Below are 17,070 nucleotides of genomic sequence, written 5' to 3' on the forward strand. Positions count from 1 at the left end.
CACATCATTATCATAAGCTATTCTTTGCATTGTGATGTTAGACCTGTGGCTTGTAGGGGTCTGTGCCACCAGAGGGCACTTTAGCTCATGTAGCCTAATAAAAATGAATGAGCAGTAAAAGACTCTAGTGGCCTGAGATCAGTTTTGACAACGCACTCCTCTTTGACTAAACATTCATATTGCTTACATTACACATTTTCTACTATAGCCTATTGTTTCTTTCTAATACTAAGGCACATAAAAGTATACTATAAAAAATACAAAATTATGAGCAAATTTTTACTGATAAAGACGGAGAGCAAGGTTACTAAATTTACTATGCCGAAGGATTATTCGTAATATTCATGAGCCAAGTGTTTACAATGGACAACTACGAAGGCAATGTCACGTGACCTAATTAATATTAATAAGCCATCCCTTAGCCAAAGAAAAGGCCAGTGAGTCTGACTCATTAATATTCATGAGATAGGCCTGCGTCATCGGATGATTTTTTGTGGGCGGTGTCCGTAGAAGGAAGAAGTACCGTTTCTTCTAGTCGTGATGATAGAAACCGGCATATGAACCACTCCTCTTTCTCTGAACATATTGAACCAGACGGGACCTCCACTGCACATTCAAATAAAAACCTTCAGAACCCAGGAATACTTAATATAGGTATTGAATACTTCAGAAATTTTAATGTCGGGCATTAATAGGAAGCTAAATAATATGATGGAGACGGAGATCCACGTGCCGGTTGGATCACCGACGATTAGAAAATTCCAGATATTCGTGGACGAACATAACGTGACGGAGGGGGCGATGAAGCTGATTAAACAGCTCAGACCGGGCTGGGACCCGAACCTGATTCGGACGAAGGTAAATTAACGTTACGTTAGGTGTGATTGTCTGTAGCTTGAGCAGGTCACTCCCGGCGTCTTTAGGGCCTTTGTATAAATGTATTTTGCGTTTTTTTTCCACTTGGGAATATCGTCCTTAACATGGTGTGAATTACGTTGAAGCTTTTTTTTGTTATGTGTTTTCACGTCATATTGCTAGATATGATCCCATGGGTGACGTTGGAAACTAGCCTTGCTAACTTAGCCAGCTGCAAGTCATTAACATTACATCCAGTGCAATGACATTTGATCATACGTATTCTATAATAAAACAAGTATGAAGAAATAATGTAACAATGAGCGTTACGCATGAGGAGATGGTGGTTGAAATGAGCAGGGTAAAAGAGGTTTTCATTTTAAATTTTTGACGCGATGCACGTCTGTTGGATACGTCACTGGCCAGTCAGCGATGTAGCTGAAAATCAGAGAACAAAACATTTAAAGGGATCATATAATGTTTTTTTTAAAAGATCATTATTTTGTGTATTTGGTGTAACAGAATATGCTGACATGCTTTAATGTAAAAAAATAAAAATAAAAACATTATTTTTCAAATACTGTAGATTATTGTAGGTCCTCTATGCCCAGCCTCTCTCAAACGCTCGTTTTCTACAAAGTCCCTCCTTCCGACAAGCGCAGTCTGCTGTAATTGGCCAACTGTGAGCAACTAGAGACAAAAAAAGTTAAAAAAGTCAGGAAAATCTGACCACGCCACCAGCACTCATTATTAAAAATATATATTTTACCACATTAAAAGATATGTTAAAACCTTGAAGCGGCACTTAAAGGGTTAGTTCGCCCAAAAATGAAAATTATGTCATTAATAACTCACCCTTATGCTGTTCCAAACATGTAAGGCCTCCTTTTATCTTCGGAACACAGTTTAAGATATTTTAGATTTAGTCCGAGAGCTCTCAGTCCCTCCATTGAAGCTGTGTGTACGGTATCCTGTCCATGTCCAGAAAGGTAAGAAAATCATCATCAAAGTAGTCCATGTGACATCAGAGGGTCCGTTGGAATTTTTTGAAGCATCGAAAATACATTTTCGTCCAAAAATAGCAAAAACGACGACTTTATTCAGCATTGTCTTCTCTTCCGTGTCTGTTGTGAGAAAGAGTTCAAATCAAAGCAGTCTGGATATCCGGTTTGCGAACGAATCATTCAGTTCACCAAATCGAACTGAATCGTTTTAAACGGTTCGCATCTCTAATATGCATTAATCCACAAATGACTTAAGATGTTAACTTTTTTTAATGTGGCTGACACTCCCTCTGAGTTAAAACAAACCAATATCCTGGAGTAATGCATGCACTCAAACAGTACACTGACTGAACTGCTGTGAAGATGAACACTGAGCCGAGCCAGATAACGAACAATAGACTGACTCGTTCACGAGTGAAGAACCGGTTGCATCGGTGTTCGGATCACCAGTAGTTCTTTTGGACAGTTCGATTCAATAAACCGGTTGAAGAAAACGGTTCACCAGTTCTTTTGCGGTCGACGTAATGGCGTCATTGGCGATGATTGCCCTTGATTCAAGCCTTCAGTTTACCCGCGCCCATAACACTAGCACAGAATCAGTTCAGAATCAATCACCAAAAGAATCAGTTCAGTTCAGACGCTCTGTGTGTCAGTCTGCTTCACGCTGAATCACACATGCGCAGTATCAACAGCTCCTCGGTTCACGAATCGGACGCGTCTGACAGAAACAGTTCTTGACTCATGAACGAGTCAATGTTTTGTTCGTTATCTGGCTCGGCTCAGTGTTCATCTTCAGCTCTCTCTTCACAGCAGTTCAGTCAATGTACTGTTTGAGTACACGAATTACTCCGGGATATTGGTTTGTTTGAACTCAGAGGGAGTGTCAGCTACATTAAAAAAGTTAACAGTAAGTCATTTGTGGATTAATGCGTATTAGAGATGTGAACCGTTTAAAACGATTCAGTTCGATTTGGTGAACTGAATGATTCGTTCGCGAACCGGATATCCAAACTGCTTTGATTTGAACTCTTTCTCACACAGACACGGAAGAGAAGACAATGCTGAATAAAGTCGTCGTTTTTGCTATTTTTGGACCAAAATTTATTTTCGATGCTTCAAAAAATTCCAACTGACCCTCTGATGTCACATGGACTACTTTGATGATGTTTTTCTTACCTTTCTGGACATGGACAGTATACCGTACACACAGCTTCAATGGAGGGACTGAGAGCTCTCAGACTAAATCTAAAATATCTTAAACTGTGTTCCGAAGATAAAAGGGAGGTCTTACATGTTTGGAACAGCATAAGGGGGAGTTATTAATGACATAATTTTCATTTTTGAGCGAACTAACCCTTTAAGCTGTAGATAACTGACAAGCTACGCAATATCACGTTCATTATCCAAGGCGATTCATCTGCGATAATGAACACGATATTGCGTAGCTTGTCAGTTATAATAAGTTGTCAAACTTATAACCAGTACTGTACTTATGTTTAACAGAAAACTGGCTAGCTGAAGGTACAAGAAAGAGCATCACAGCTTGAGCTAGCTTACACATGATACCAAGCGTCATGAATTGTCAATGAAATAGGGCTAACTAGCTTACATTTTTAATATCTGATTCACTATCTAGCTACTGCATAACCACATTTCAGTTAAACTTGAATACCATAGATCAAATATATTTACTCAAGCAGGTGGGGAAGTTGTAGCCTAGTGGTTAGAGAGTTTGACTCCTAACCCTAAGGTTGTTGGTTTGAGTCTTGGTCCGGCAATACCACGACTGAGGTGCCCTTTAGCAAGGCACCCGAACACCCAACTGCTCCCCTGTGTGCATGTGATTGAGGAATTCTCGCAATGCTCTACCACTGAGCCACAGGAACCTGATTAAAATAATTTCCTTATTATTCGGATATTCAATTTTATTTGTGCTTGACACATGTATTTTTATATGTAGACTAAGAAATGCTGTCCAATGATTGTTTGCATTATTAAAAAAAAGTTTTTAAGGCAGTAGATTTTTTGTTAACACTTTACAAAGCAACTGTTTTGAAGTCTCATTTGTTAATGCATTAACTAACATGAACTAACAGAGAAAAATTATCGATATTATTGTTATTATTATTAAGTTAAGTGAATCTAGTATTCTTTAGCATTGCTGGTTCCATGCCATGAACCCTACCTCCACACACTAAACACAACCAAACTTTGGCTCCAACAGGGTGATATAAACTGAACCGTGGCATATCGTTACACCACTTATGTGACATATATGTATGTACAGTTTGTATATGTATATATAGTCTGTACAATATGGTTGTCAATGAGCTTGAAAGTTAATCTAAATTTGATAATTTGAAAATGTAAGGGATTTTAAAAGGTTTAGGATATGATGGTTGTTAAGGTTATGTTCAACTGTGCTTTCATTATAGTGTCAACACAGTTGCGTTTGCATGTTCCACTTCAGCCGCATTTTGACACATCTCAATAAATCTCTTAAGTACGGTGAAATGAGCTTGCTTAGTAAGGTGCATTGCCATCATGTAAATGTACTGATGTGGCATTTATATAAATTCATATATTACAGAAAACCGATTAAAAAAAAAAAAAACAAGGTATTTTTGGTCAGACTTGGTGTCAATACATTTTGTTTCCGGTTGTGGTGCTTAAGTTTCTGTGTATACACATGGATATTTTACACAATGGTCAATCTGGACTATGCTGGTGCAACAGTTACACACTTTCTTCTTTTGTTCTTGACTCAGGTCACCTCTGAATGAGAGGTTATCACTAACCTGGCGTTCTGCTTTGAAACTAGTTGATCTGATTAGATTGACTCAACCCAAAACCACGTTTGACTCAAAAGTGATCGCCCTTTTCCATTTGCGTAATCAGATCAATCTCAAGACTTCATCAGAAAGTAGTTTATCCTAATGCAGCTGATCAGACTGTGAGTCACACTTACTGTCTGGCCTGATGTCTCCACCCATCACCACATGGGCTACACAGTTAACACAACTATAAACTTTGCATTATTGCACCGATTGTCAGCCTTATCTGTCATTTCTCTTTGAGTGTTATCAGTTATGATGTTATGGGAAGTGAAGGTTGCTATTGTACAGTCTTATTATTTTTTGTTTGTCTTTTGGCATATGCTATAGATTTAATATGCCAGAAATTATACAACTATATTAACCCTGTAAAGCATGACATATGAAATATAAGTCAGAAAATGAACACTTCATTAAACCTTTAGGCAAAAAATATATTTTTTTTTTTTCTTATTTAGTATCATATTTGATACATTTGGCTTTTATGGCTCATACAGTTTAATACATTGAGAATATGCAATTATATATTCACACTTTTTTTTTTCAAGAAATTGATGACATATGATGCAAACCTTCTGATTCCTTTATAAGTTTCTAACTCATTCCTTTCAAAAGCCCTTATTGTGAATTTGACAAAACTTCAACGAAGTCAGCCAGCTAGATAATTTAACCTTGGTGACATTCAAATCTCCAGAATACACAAAAGGGATAATAAGTTTATCTAAATTTGCATGAGACAAAAACACATAGCCCAAATCTCTTACACTGACCCAAGATAAGCTTCATTTTCATATTTTATTCTTAAGATTTTGGGGTCACTCCCATACTGTTGGACAATAACGAGTTGTGTTTGCTACAGGTTTGAAGCCAGGATGAATGAACCTAATCCCGTTCGACCTCCATGTGGGTGGCACAGCACTGTTTACAGATAGCCAGCATAGCTTTCATCAATGAAAAACACGCATTGTGCCCAAATGTATTGTTCACAGCTGCTTTGGTGCAATTGTTTGAATGAAGCCAAAATGCTCAAAATAAAGCTCCTCTGTTGGCACATGGCATACTGATACCATTCATCAGATCTCAACAAGATGAGCTCTGGCGTTCCAGCGGTTTAGGAGCTCGGCATGGTCATACGACATAGCTGAAAGAGTTAGACATTATGTTGTGGTTGACCTGAGCTCAACTGTAAACGCTGACAATTAAATCAGTTTTTACTATTCAAACTATCCTGCACTTATTCATATAATTCTGAAATATTTGCTGTCAGCAATTTATCTTGAACCCATTTACTGTAAAACAACACTTAGTCAGAACGGCACCTGCTCAGAGTTGAATTCATCCTCTGTATGTCGACCAGTCGTGCTGTTTGTACATTAGTCATTTCAGGAATCTCAGAAATGCATTGGTGGGTGGCAAGGCCAGTGCATTGAACTGTGGGATACATTGCTAAAGACACAAAGCATTTGAAATCTTGCCAGTTTATCATATGCTCCATCGTGATTGACATTTGAAATAGCCTATTTCTTTCTTTAAAGAAATAGTTCACCCAAGAAAGTTTGCTAAAAAAGAATTACCCTCTGGCCGTCCAAGATGTATACAAGATTGTTTGTTCATGGAACAGATTTGGAGAAATGTAGTGAATGGGTGCCATCAGAATGAGAATCCAAACAGCTGATGAAAACATCATAGTAATCCACACGACTATCACGTTTATTAGCTATGTTGTGTTTTTAAGAAATTAATCCATTAAGGCATTTTAACTTTAAACTCAAGCTTCTGGCCAAAATATATTCCATAATAATGCTATTGTCCTCTCACATCAAAATCCACAGAGTTAATGGTTAAGAACTGTTTTTGCTTGTTAGCAGCGCTTGATCTGTGCACATGTCTCTCCTGATCCAGATGATACATTTTCCACTGTATAAAGCAATATTATGGATGGAGGACTCAGGTGATGGAATGATGGAAATTTCTCCAAAGAACAAACAAACTCTTGGATGGCCAGATAATTAGTAAATTGTAATTTTTGGCAAATCAACGTGCAGTTCTTGATGCATGAAATGCATCACATTACAGAAAAAAAAAAGGTTTTGAATGCCATTTCAAGCTGGCTGTAAAGTTTATGCATCGTGCAACAAAAAGTAGCCATGATTGCATTCTGTATTTTTATGTGTTTTTGTCCCTTCAGCTGTTCACAGATGGCACAACTAACAAACTGGTGGGGTGTTATGTGGAGGACTGCCTTGATGATACGGTGCTGGTGAGGGTGTACGGCAACAAGACGGAGCTGATCGTGGACCGAGACAACGAACTGAAGAGCTTCCAGGTTCTGCACGCCAATGGTTGTGCACCACGACTTTACTGCACTTTTCAGAATGGCATCTGCTACGAGTTCATGCAAGGACGCGCTCTGGATACTCAAGACGTCAGGGACCCCGTGTTACTCAGGTTGGTCTGTGCCGCACAAGGCACAAAATAGAAGGATCCAAATAGGTGTTCGTTCTAAAAATAACACATCTGTTTGGTCTTTTGACTTCGGCATTTGGGTTAGAACACAGAGTGCTTCAATCTGATTTGAGCTTAAAATACTGTGCCCCTTTGTGACTATAATAAGGAAGTCATTAAAACTGACCTTAGCTCTTTTCCAAAACCTTATGCTACTTTCTGTTTTGTAATTATACTAATTACTTATACCTGACTTCTGTCCAAATTCTAAGATGCTATTCTATGATAAGAGAATCCCAATGCATTGCATTAAATTTTTTTTTTTTTGCATGGTTTAATAAAAAGGGATTTCTTATGCTAACCAATTATTTGATAACAAAATACAGTAGAAATTTCTACATGAAATATTAGTACAGTTCAAAATAACTTTTCAATTTGAATGTCACATTGATCCTTCAGAAATCATTCTAATATGCTGATTTGATATTCATTATCAATGTTTTATAAATAGTGTGTGTATGTGTGTGTGTATATATATAGAGAGAGAGAGATCTTTTGTAAAAATAAATTGTCTTCACTTATGGTCAGTTTAATGCCAATGATATACATGCCAATGAATACATTTTAATTAGTTGGAGTATCCCTATTTGAAAATTAAATAGAAACATAATTTGTTGAAAAAGAAATAACAAGAACAAAGCTGACGTAGTAGACACCCTTTGAAATATTGAAGAATGGTTTGTGCAAACATTCCTTATATATTCTGTGTTAACTGCAAATTTGGAGTGAAGTTAATTTGCGCTTCATGAGGGTCACGTAATCTCCTTCCAGGCACACAGTGAACCGTATCAAGATCTGCGCCGGTGACCCTGGGCTGATGTCTGTTTTTCCACACAAAACAGCTTTTTCCAGGCATTGTGTTTAAGCTGAGATTGAACATTGCCATTTTGACCAACGTCTTCCTTTGTTATTATTGGCAGACTGATCGCACGAGAAATGGCCCGCATTCACGCCATCCACGCACACAACGGCTGCATTCCCAAACCCAACCTGTGGATCAAAATGCGCAAGTACTTCTCGCTGGTGGCCACTGAGTTCACAGACCAAGCCTCCAACGTCAGGTAACCCCCAGAGTGAACCTCTCTTAAATTATCTCATGAAATGTTCTAACGCACATAGTTCACAGCTCAGAATCAGATTGGATGAGACCCATTAAAGCATGATTTTGCTTAGACAGGTGTTTCACGGTGCAGATTGCTTTCGTCCATTTAATCTCATGCACAGAGCTGTTATGTCACATAATCATCTCCACTGTCTGCATTAACAAAGATGCTTGCTCTTAAAAGTTGGCAGCTGTTTACATAATACACATGCGAAGTCATTTAAGTCATCAGCAGTCATTCGAGCATTAGTTTCATAAGCATAGTTTCTCTGATGGAGGTTATGTTAGTGCCCCAAGTCTAAAAGGATGATTTCATGCAGTAGTTTGCCGTTACTTTATACAAGTCATAAACTTCTGCAGTAAATCAGATCAGCACTGCTAGGTTTTGAGTGAGCCACTGCAGCACAAAAGAAGATTCTAGAAATAGCTCCTTAAGCCCATTATGAGGGGTGAGTGGTCACACAGACAGGCTTTCTCTCTCATTGGCTGAACTAGACTACATTCTGAAGTTAAAGGTGCTGTAGGGAACTTTTGTAGAAAAATATTTTTTACATATTTGTTAAACCTGTCATTATGTCCTGACAGTAGAATATGAGACAGATAATCTGTGAAAAAAATCCAGCTCCTCTGGCTCCTCCCAGTAGTCCTATTGCCATTTACAGAAAGTCATGCGCTCCCGGTAAAAAACAACCAATCAGAGCTGCGGTCCGTAACTTTGTTTGTGTTCAAAATGTAGAAAAATGTATATAATAAGTGAGTACACCATGAATCCATTTTCCAAACCTTGTTTTTAGCTTGTCCTGAATCACTAGGGTGCACCTATAATAAGTGTTTATATTCTGACTATTTTAGATTGCTTCGGGGATACCGCGGCGGAGTAACCCAGTACCTTTGTGATTCTTCATAGACATAAACAGAGAGAAGTAGTTCCGGCTACGATGTTCTTCCGCAAGACGCAAGCAGTTCTGTTTATTAACCGCTAGAGCGCCAAAAGTTCCCTACCGCAGCTTTAAACCTGATGAAGTACATTATTTAGTTATGGGAACATTAATTTCCTATAAATAACATTTTGTGCCATTATTCTTTTGTCATCCACTCTTGACTCTCTGTTTGTCATGTGAATCACTGATCTGTTTCTGTGTTCTCGGAAATAGAATCCAGCAGGAAGTGCCCAGTCGGGAAGTGCTAGAACAGGAAATGATGTGGATGAAGGAACACCTGTCGCAGCTGGGCTCTCCTGTAGTGCTCTGTCACAACGACTTGCTCTGCAAGAACATCATTCACAACGCAAAGGAGGGTGGGTATACTTAAACAATGTATGAAATCAAACTTACGCTATTTACATTTATAATAAATGTCCCTGGTCTTATTGTACACAAAAGTGTGTATAAGAAGCGAGTCATTTTTGGTATCAAAATCTTTCTCTGTCTCTGAAATGGATTTTCTGGTCTTCGGGTGTAATCAGTCATGTGGGAAGGGGAGCATGTGAATTTTCAGCATCATTACTCCACTCTTCAGGGTCACATGATCTTTCAGAAATCATTCTAATATGCTGATTTGCTGCTCAAAAAAAAAATCTGAATCTTTTGGAAGGTAGTGTCTTAAGTCATAGTACTCAAGTTAAATGCACCGTGAATGTCTTTTTCTGTTGTTTTAAAATCTGCAGTGTGCAACAGAATAGCATTTATACATCAAGAGCTTCCACATTTCTCAAACACTACCGCTGCTCCGTCCACGCTGCCTCCTGGGTTTTATTGTTTAGGCAAACATGAGATCCTGCATTTGGTTGAGCCAGAACTTTACATGTTGGGAAACTCAAACAAAGAAATATTGACAACACCATAGAGCCAAAGTGCCTTTTCACCTAAGGCATTACATTTTGAGATTTAGTCTCAAAAATGCATTCAAGTCTAATATTTTGTCTTATTTACTGCAAATGAACCCCCCGTGCTGTTTTCAGGTCATGTTCGGTGTATCGATTATGAATACTCCAGTTACAACTACCAAGCATTTGACATTGGAAATCATTTTAATGAATTTGCAGGTGAGCAGCATTAAAATATAATTTACCAAAATAATCCTTGGGGATTTGTTTTGCATTAACCTCATTGTGTTTGTGTGTGTGTGTTTATCAGGAATGAGTGAACCTGACTATAACCTTTATCCCAGTCGAGAGATGCAGTTGGACTGGTTGCACACTTACTTGCAGGCCTACAAGCTCTTTTCCAAGAAAGGTGAAGAGGTGAGCCAGCTCGAACTGGAGACGCTCTATGTACAGGTCAACAAGTTTGCTCTGGTGAGTTTGCAGAGGATCAAAGAGGAGGAAGTGTTTTGATAATGCTGCATTTAGCAAGTCGATTTATGTTTGTTTATACTGATTTTTGGATTTAAAAGCTTTTTGCATGTTGATTGGTGTCAGTGATACTGCTGTTTATGGATTGAGCTAGAAGGCTTTGGCCTGAAGTTCTTATTCTTTCGCTTTGGCAGGCCTCACATTTCTTCTGGGGTTTCTGGGCCCTGATCCAAGCCAAGTACTCCACCATCGAGTTTGACTTCCTCGGGTAAGCAGTGTACCCAGCTCAGCAAACCTTTCATCTCTGTTATGGGGAGGAATTATTTACAGGCATAAAGATCTTTATCAACTCTGACTGTGTTAAGAGAAATGGATATTAATGGCAGATAAAGAATGTACAGTAAGTGATACGTAAGTGACAGGAAGTGGTGACTTCTAATGCAGCCAATTCGGTTTTTAAGTGATGACGTAAGAAGCGCTGCTTCCGGGTCCAAGCCTCAGCTCGCTTCACTTGAGAATACTACCCCAGCAGCTGTTTATGAGCACTGTTTATTCTTATTAATCATTTAAGGTAAACGCTTTCAAACTTACGGTATACACTACAGTCTCCGTGCTCACAGCGTCCCAAACACAAATAATTTTTATATGTATTTTTTATATTTATATTTTCATTGTCTGGCTATCAGGGACTTCAGTATGGAGTTAAAGGTTAAGATTATAACTTTTTTGCTAGTATTCTATCACATTGTGAGTTTATATTAGCACCTTTTGTTGTTTTCTCGTGGTAACTGATAGAGCGTTTGGACACGGAAGCGCTGCTACGTGACGTCAGACTTAACAAGCGAATACCCAAGCAAGATGTACACTGCAAATAAATCCTGATATTGCATTTTTGGACAAATTAAACCAAATGTCCATTCATCTATTTTTATTCTTTCATGTAAGTCAAAAGATAATTAGGTAATTCTTGAGCAGAAACCTTCTAACCAAAGTTAATTCTTAACTATTCGCCAGACAGAATCACATTGGGTTCATGGCTAAAACAGTCCCAATACCATGTCTATTGTCGTTGCACTTTAAAAATACATAAGATCTGAATCTCTGAATGAAAGTCTCAGTTGGAGGCAAAGGTCTTATATGAAGCTCCCCCACATACTGTAAAATGAATGAGTGTGGATTGTTATTTCTATTGCCCATAGAAACCAGTTAATGGTGTTTGTTTCAAGAGGTGAAAAGTAGATTTAACCACAATAAGTTGCGGCCTGCTATCCTCTGTGGATTTGGCAGTCGATCTAAACTGCACTCAAAATCCTCAGTGTTGTGCATCTGTAGCATAATTAAACTTGATTCAAGTTTCTCTTTAGTTGTTGTTTTTTTTTTATTCTTTTGGAGGGGGTGTGTTATGTCATCTGTAGGCTGATGATATTTTTGAAGGAATCGTGGCTCACTTTTATTAAACTGGCTCAAGGAATATATTCTGTAAACTTCCTACGTTGCCAGTTTCTAAGCAACGGGTCCTGGTTCCTCTCAGGCTGCACCTTTTAACAACAAATCACTGCCTGCGCATATGAGATCAGGAGGGATCCCACAAAAAAAAAAAAATTCACATAGGGAAAGCTTAAAAAAAAGTATGTAAATTTTATTTAATCTTTTGGATCTTTCAGAGTCCACAATTGACCAGGTCCTAAGTCAAAAATGGACAACATGCAATGGAAAACATGCCTTTTAAATTAAATATTTGATGTATTTTGGAATTCGATGTAATATATAATCCAACAAAGGGGCCACCAAATTATTTTAACAAATTTTTTAAAAAGCATTTATTGTGCTATTTTGAAAATTATTTGCAGTTATTTTTGTATTTAATAATACATTTATTTGACTTATACTTACAGTATTGTGCTAAAAACAAAATAGGTAAAAAAAAAATACAAACATGATCTATAAATACATTAAAATACATGATACTTTTATGGTTAACAAACATAATTGGTCAAAACTATATTTAAAAATTATTTGACAATTTGATAATTGCGTGACATGTTGTATTTTTTAATTTGGTTCTAAAAATATCTACTTGTAAAGGTTAAAAAATTATAATTATTGGGAATAATATAATATAAAAAAATAAAAGATTCTGTCAATGGTTTTTTACTAATTCTATCCCATTTTTAATTTAAATTTTAATTTCTGATTCTGAATACCCTTTTCCTAGGTATGCCGTGCTGCGTTTCAATCAGTACTTCAAGACCAAACCTGATGTAATGGCCCTGGAGATCCCTAAATGAGACGTCAAGATCGAGAGGACAGTGCTGGTATCTGCTGACCTCATTGTTGACCATTTGACCATGGAATCAGAGGCCTTTTCAGTCGGTGCAGGGTATGGGGATACAGCAAGGGTGAGCAATGGGACCGCTTATGATTGGATGACAACTTGTTTGCCAAGGCTTAGTTCCACACATTCTTGATTCCTTTTTCAAACACCATGTTTCTCTTTGGGACTGAACTTCTAGTTCCCATGAAATGAGTGTGTTTATATGTTTTAATTCCAATTTATTTATTAATTATTATTGGGCACTTGTTTTTCACCTAAGTAGTCCTTCCGCTGCTGGAGCCGACTTTGTTTTGGGGCTTCTTGTTATGGGTTTTGGTCGTGTGAGAGCCATAGCAGACATATGCAGATTTGCTGTTAAGGAGGCATGTAGTGATGTTTAGCAAAGATGTATTGTTACTAGGGGCGTTGACTAACACAAAACACCTCAGCCTGTAGATTCATAATGCTTTTGGCAATGGGATGTATCCCACTATTTTCTTTATTGCAATGTCAAATGCTCGAAGACCAAAAATGAGCTAATGCTTTCAGATTCATCTCACTCTGCAGTAAAGATGAGAAGAAATTGGGGTAATGGGTAAAAATCTGGTTTGCTAGTACAAAAGTTTTCGGTTTGAGCCAAGCAGTGTGGCTCGGGAACTAGATAGTTACCAGGGTCAAAATCCTGCACTTTAACGCACTTGAGAAAATTAGTTAAACCCTGCAATTAGTCCCGTGTAAGTCACTTTGGATGAACTGCGTCAGCTAAAAGGCAAGTAACCAAGTAACCATTGAAGTCTGTCTGACCTCACTCTATACATTCCCAAGAAGTCAGGGCCACGAGACCCCTCAGCCACATTTCCATCTATTTAATTTTTATGGTTTTGAGGAGTTCGTTGAATTTTCCACTCATCACAGGCTTCCCCCTCCTCCTCCTCTCGCTCTCTGTCCTAAATGCGTTTGCATCACCTGGCAGAGCTCAAACTGAGATTTGAAAGTCATTATCTGCTCAATGATCACTAAGCTCATTCCTAATATAAACCCCCTCCTTAAACGTCAATCTAATGGTTTTTCCAAAACTGGAAAACGGTGCAATGTTTATGTAATAGTGTTGTGTAGTTTGATTCAGGTCACCATCTGTGAGGACTCAATGCAATGTCCTGGATCGAAAAGGACAATATTATTTAAGTTCAGAACATTAATTGCAGATTTAAGAATGTAATTAATACCCGGACTGTATGGTTGTATGTGGTTTTAGCAGTGTTTTTCAAAACATTTTGAATTTCATCTAGTTTCAGTGCTGTTCATCTTAAATTCTCTCACCTACAATGGCACACATGATTACACATTTCATATTTGATTTCTTTTTTTGTATATAATGCTTTCAACCCAAAATGTAAATTACTGTTTTATATGATCTATATGAAGTATGAGTATAGAAAATAAATAAAACATAAAGGCATTAAAAGAAAATTTGGAGAAGAAAATTAGCTCATGGTAATGTCACATTGCCTGAAAAAAAGGTTCTATGTTCTTTTAGTTCAAAATGTAATTTTCTTTATTTTCCCATCCCTTATGGATGAAACATGACCTAAAGATGTTTTCATGTGATTCCTCCATTTTTAGTCAGTACTGTATCTGTATAACTAGAATCACTGTGTGTCTTCTCAGTTGTCCTTTTCCTGACCGACTGGATCAGTCCCAAAACAATCAAAACTGAAGCTAGATGTTGCGATTGAGCTGTGGGGTCACTGTGAAATCTCTGACTCTGTGTTAGGATAACCTGATCTCATGAAAGTGCGTATAAATAGTACGCCAAATAAAAACATAAACTTGTGGTATCGATACGCAAAAAAGGACTTTGGGGTGCATATGCATATGGGTAGGTTTAGGGTTGCGGGGTAGATGCATATCCTATATACGCGAAACCTGTGTATCATATGCACGGCAACAAATTTCATACCATATGCATGCAAAAACTGCATATTATTTGCATGCCTAAGTAATGTTTTGCATATTAGTACTACAAGTTTTCGTTTTTATTTGCTGTACTATTGATACATATTTTAATGAGACTGGGCTCGTCAGGAGCAAGTTAATAATGAATCTCTTTGAGCCACAAGCAGCGACTGAAAGCGAGAGGCCCTTCAACAAAATCATGAATAATTTGTAGCCAATGTTTCTTTGATGAGTTGGAACTGCCTGATAGCTCTGTGCTAATATACTTTGTCTGGTTTTGTCCACTTCTCACTGCTTAGATCTAAATTTGAATTGCAATTTTTAGGTGAATCTTGAGAAAACATTTCCATTAGAAATTTCACCCTACAATTAAAATTTTAAATAAGAAATAATGTTTAGCAAAATGCAGAAAATGACAAAACACTAGCATTTGTGCAATATGCTGTCTGAAAATAAATTCTAATCAGCATGAATAAAAATGTAAATCTATGTGTTATACAGTTTAATGTGCATTACAGTAATGAAAATGCTAGATTTATTAGAATTACAGTAAGATACTGTGATTGTCATAAAAAAAAACAATGGTCCTACAATTTGCTTCATATTCACAATCACAATTTATTTATTTTTTTTATTTTTTTTTTGGCCCCGATATGCTCTTGGAAGTTTCCTTAAGATTCAACTTTCAGTGTCAGGATATGCTTATTTACATCTTTGTCACTTAGTGGTCCATAATGACTGATGACTGAAAATATTTAGAATGTTATAAATTAGCAACTTGTTCAAATAACAGGAGTGCAATTGCAAGATGCGTGTAGATGTTCATATGTTTATGTGTCCACCAGATGAAAACCACTTCTGTTTGTAAAATATGAGTTACTTATCAATTTTCTTTTATGACATGAAGGCCATTTCTAATGTGAAGGGGAAAATGTTTACGAGCACCGTTCCCGTTAGTATTTCTATTATTTGAAATGACCTTGTAAATATCCCTTTTTAAATCTCTGCTCTTAAAGGGGATGTTTACAGGAAGCATCTGTTTTGGGATTTTTGTTTCGTTTGCCGTCATGTTGAAAACATACCAAACAAGTCGGCTTCACACTGTGCGCTTTATCTGAGATCAGTTCTTTTGTGAATGTACTGCAGAAATGTACAGATAATGTTTCGTTTATCCTTATATCTTTAATATTTCTACTTTTTTTTTGTATATTTAACTGAACTGGGTTGTTGGGTTGGCATGAGTTGAAGTGTGTGTTTGCTGGAGACCAGCAGGGGGCGTTACTAAAACCCACTGATAAGGAGTCTGTAAATACTGTGAAATATTGTGAAAAATACTGTACAATGTTTTGGCTTCTATTCAAATGTGCGGAGAATAATTTAACAATTATTCACATTTTCCATTAAAATGTCAAAGTTGGATCTAATTGTGTGGAGATTTCATTTTTATTTCTTTGATATGATATATTAATAAATCTGTAATGTGTATAAATGCCCATTTTGTGTGGATCAGCGTGGCCTCTGGTAACCTAAAGTGTCTTCTGTATCACACCCGGTCAAACACTTAAGTATCCACATTGAACTTTTGCCTGTCTCCTGTGGACTGTGACCTGCATTTTGTCCCGGTAGGCACAGGAAGACCACTATTGAGGATATCCTGAATCAAACAAGCACAATGCAGGCACACACATGCAGAACAACATCCTCAGTGCTAATATGCTGGAGCTAGTTGTTTGCAAGTCTTGATTCAGATATTCAGCTTGTGTGAATGAGGTAAATGACCATTTTCTCAAACAATAGATTGCCTAGCTGTGTAAAAAAACATCATTTTGACATATTTTACCTTTATTTTCTACACTGCTGTTTCCATTCTCCTCAAAATGGTCCTGGTTCTATGAAGCCCCTCCCTTAGATATATACAATGGACTCTGATTGGTTAGCGGGCTCGGTGTGTTTGTGATTTGCTAACTGCCTAGTGCACATTGTCCGGAAACGTCACACCCTCTTACCATTACGGGCAAAGACTATAGAATACCTTACAAATACTTTAAGGGTAGTTGCGAGTTTCTGGGGTTGGGTTTTATCAGGGTTAGTGATGTCACAAACCCAGGAAGAAGCTTGTTGTAGTTCCTACCAGCCGTTTTCTTTTTTTTTTTTTTTTTTTTGTCCTTAAAGAAAATATCTACCTTTGCATTTAACTCTGAGCATCG

The 17,070-nt window shown here is 37.4% G+C and overlaps 1 protein-coding gene across 1 annotated transcript; it reads left to right on the top strand.

Moving 5' to 3' along the window:
* Positions 1-501: 501 nt before the first annotated feature.
* On the top strand, positions 502-16,287 carry LOC128022101 (ethanolamine kinase 1-like). The gene is made up of 8 exons (XM_052609345.1): positions 502-858; positions 6,882-7,141; positions 8,119-8,259; positions 9,455-9,597; positions 10,261-10,344; positions 10,436-10,596; positions 10,788-10,861; positions 12,809-16,287. Exons 1-8 carry the CDS (start codon positions 679-681, stop codon positions 12,879-12,881), a joined length of 1,116 nt encoding a protein of 371 aa, XP_052465305.1. The 5' UTR covers positions 502-678; the 3' UTR covers positions 12,882-16,287.
* The last annotated feature ends 783 nt before the right edge of the window (positions 16,288-17,070 follow it).

The sequence above is a fragment of the Carassius gibelio genome, chromosome A11, assembly GCF_023724105.1.
Source record: "Carassius gibelio isolate Cgi1373 ecotype wild population from Czech Republic chromosome A11, carGib1.2-hapl.c, whole genome shotgun sequence".
Classification (NCBI taxonomy): domain Eukaryota; kingdom Metazoa; phylum Chordata; class Actinopteri; order Cypriniformes; family Cyprinidae; genus Carassius; species Carassius gibelio.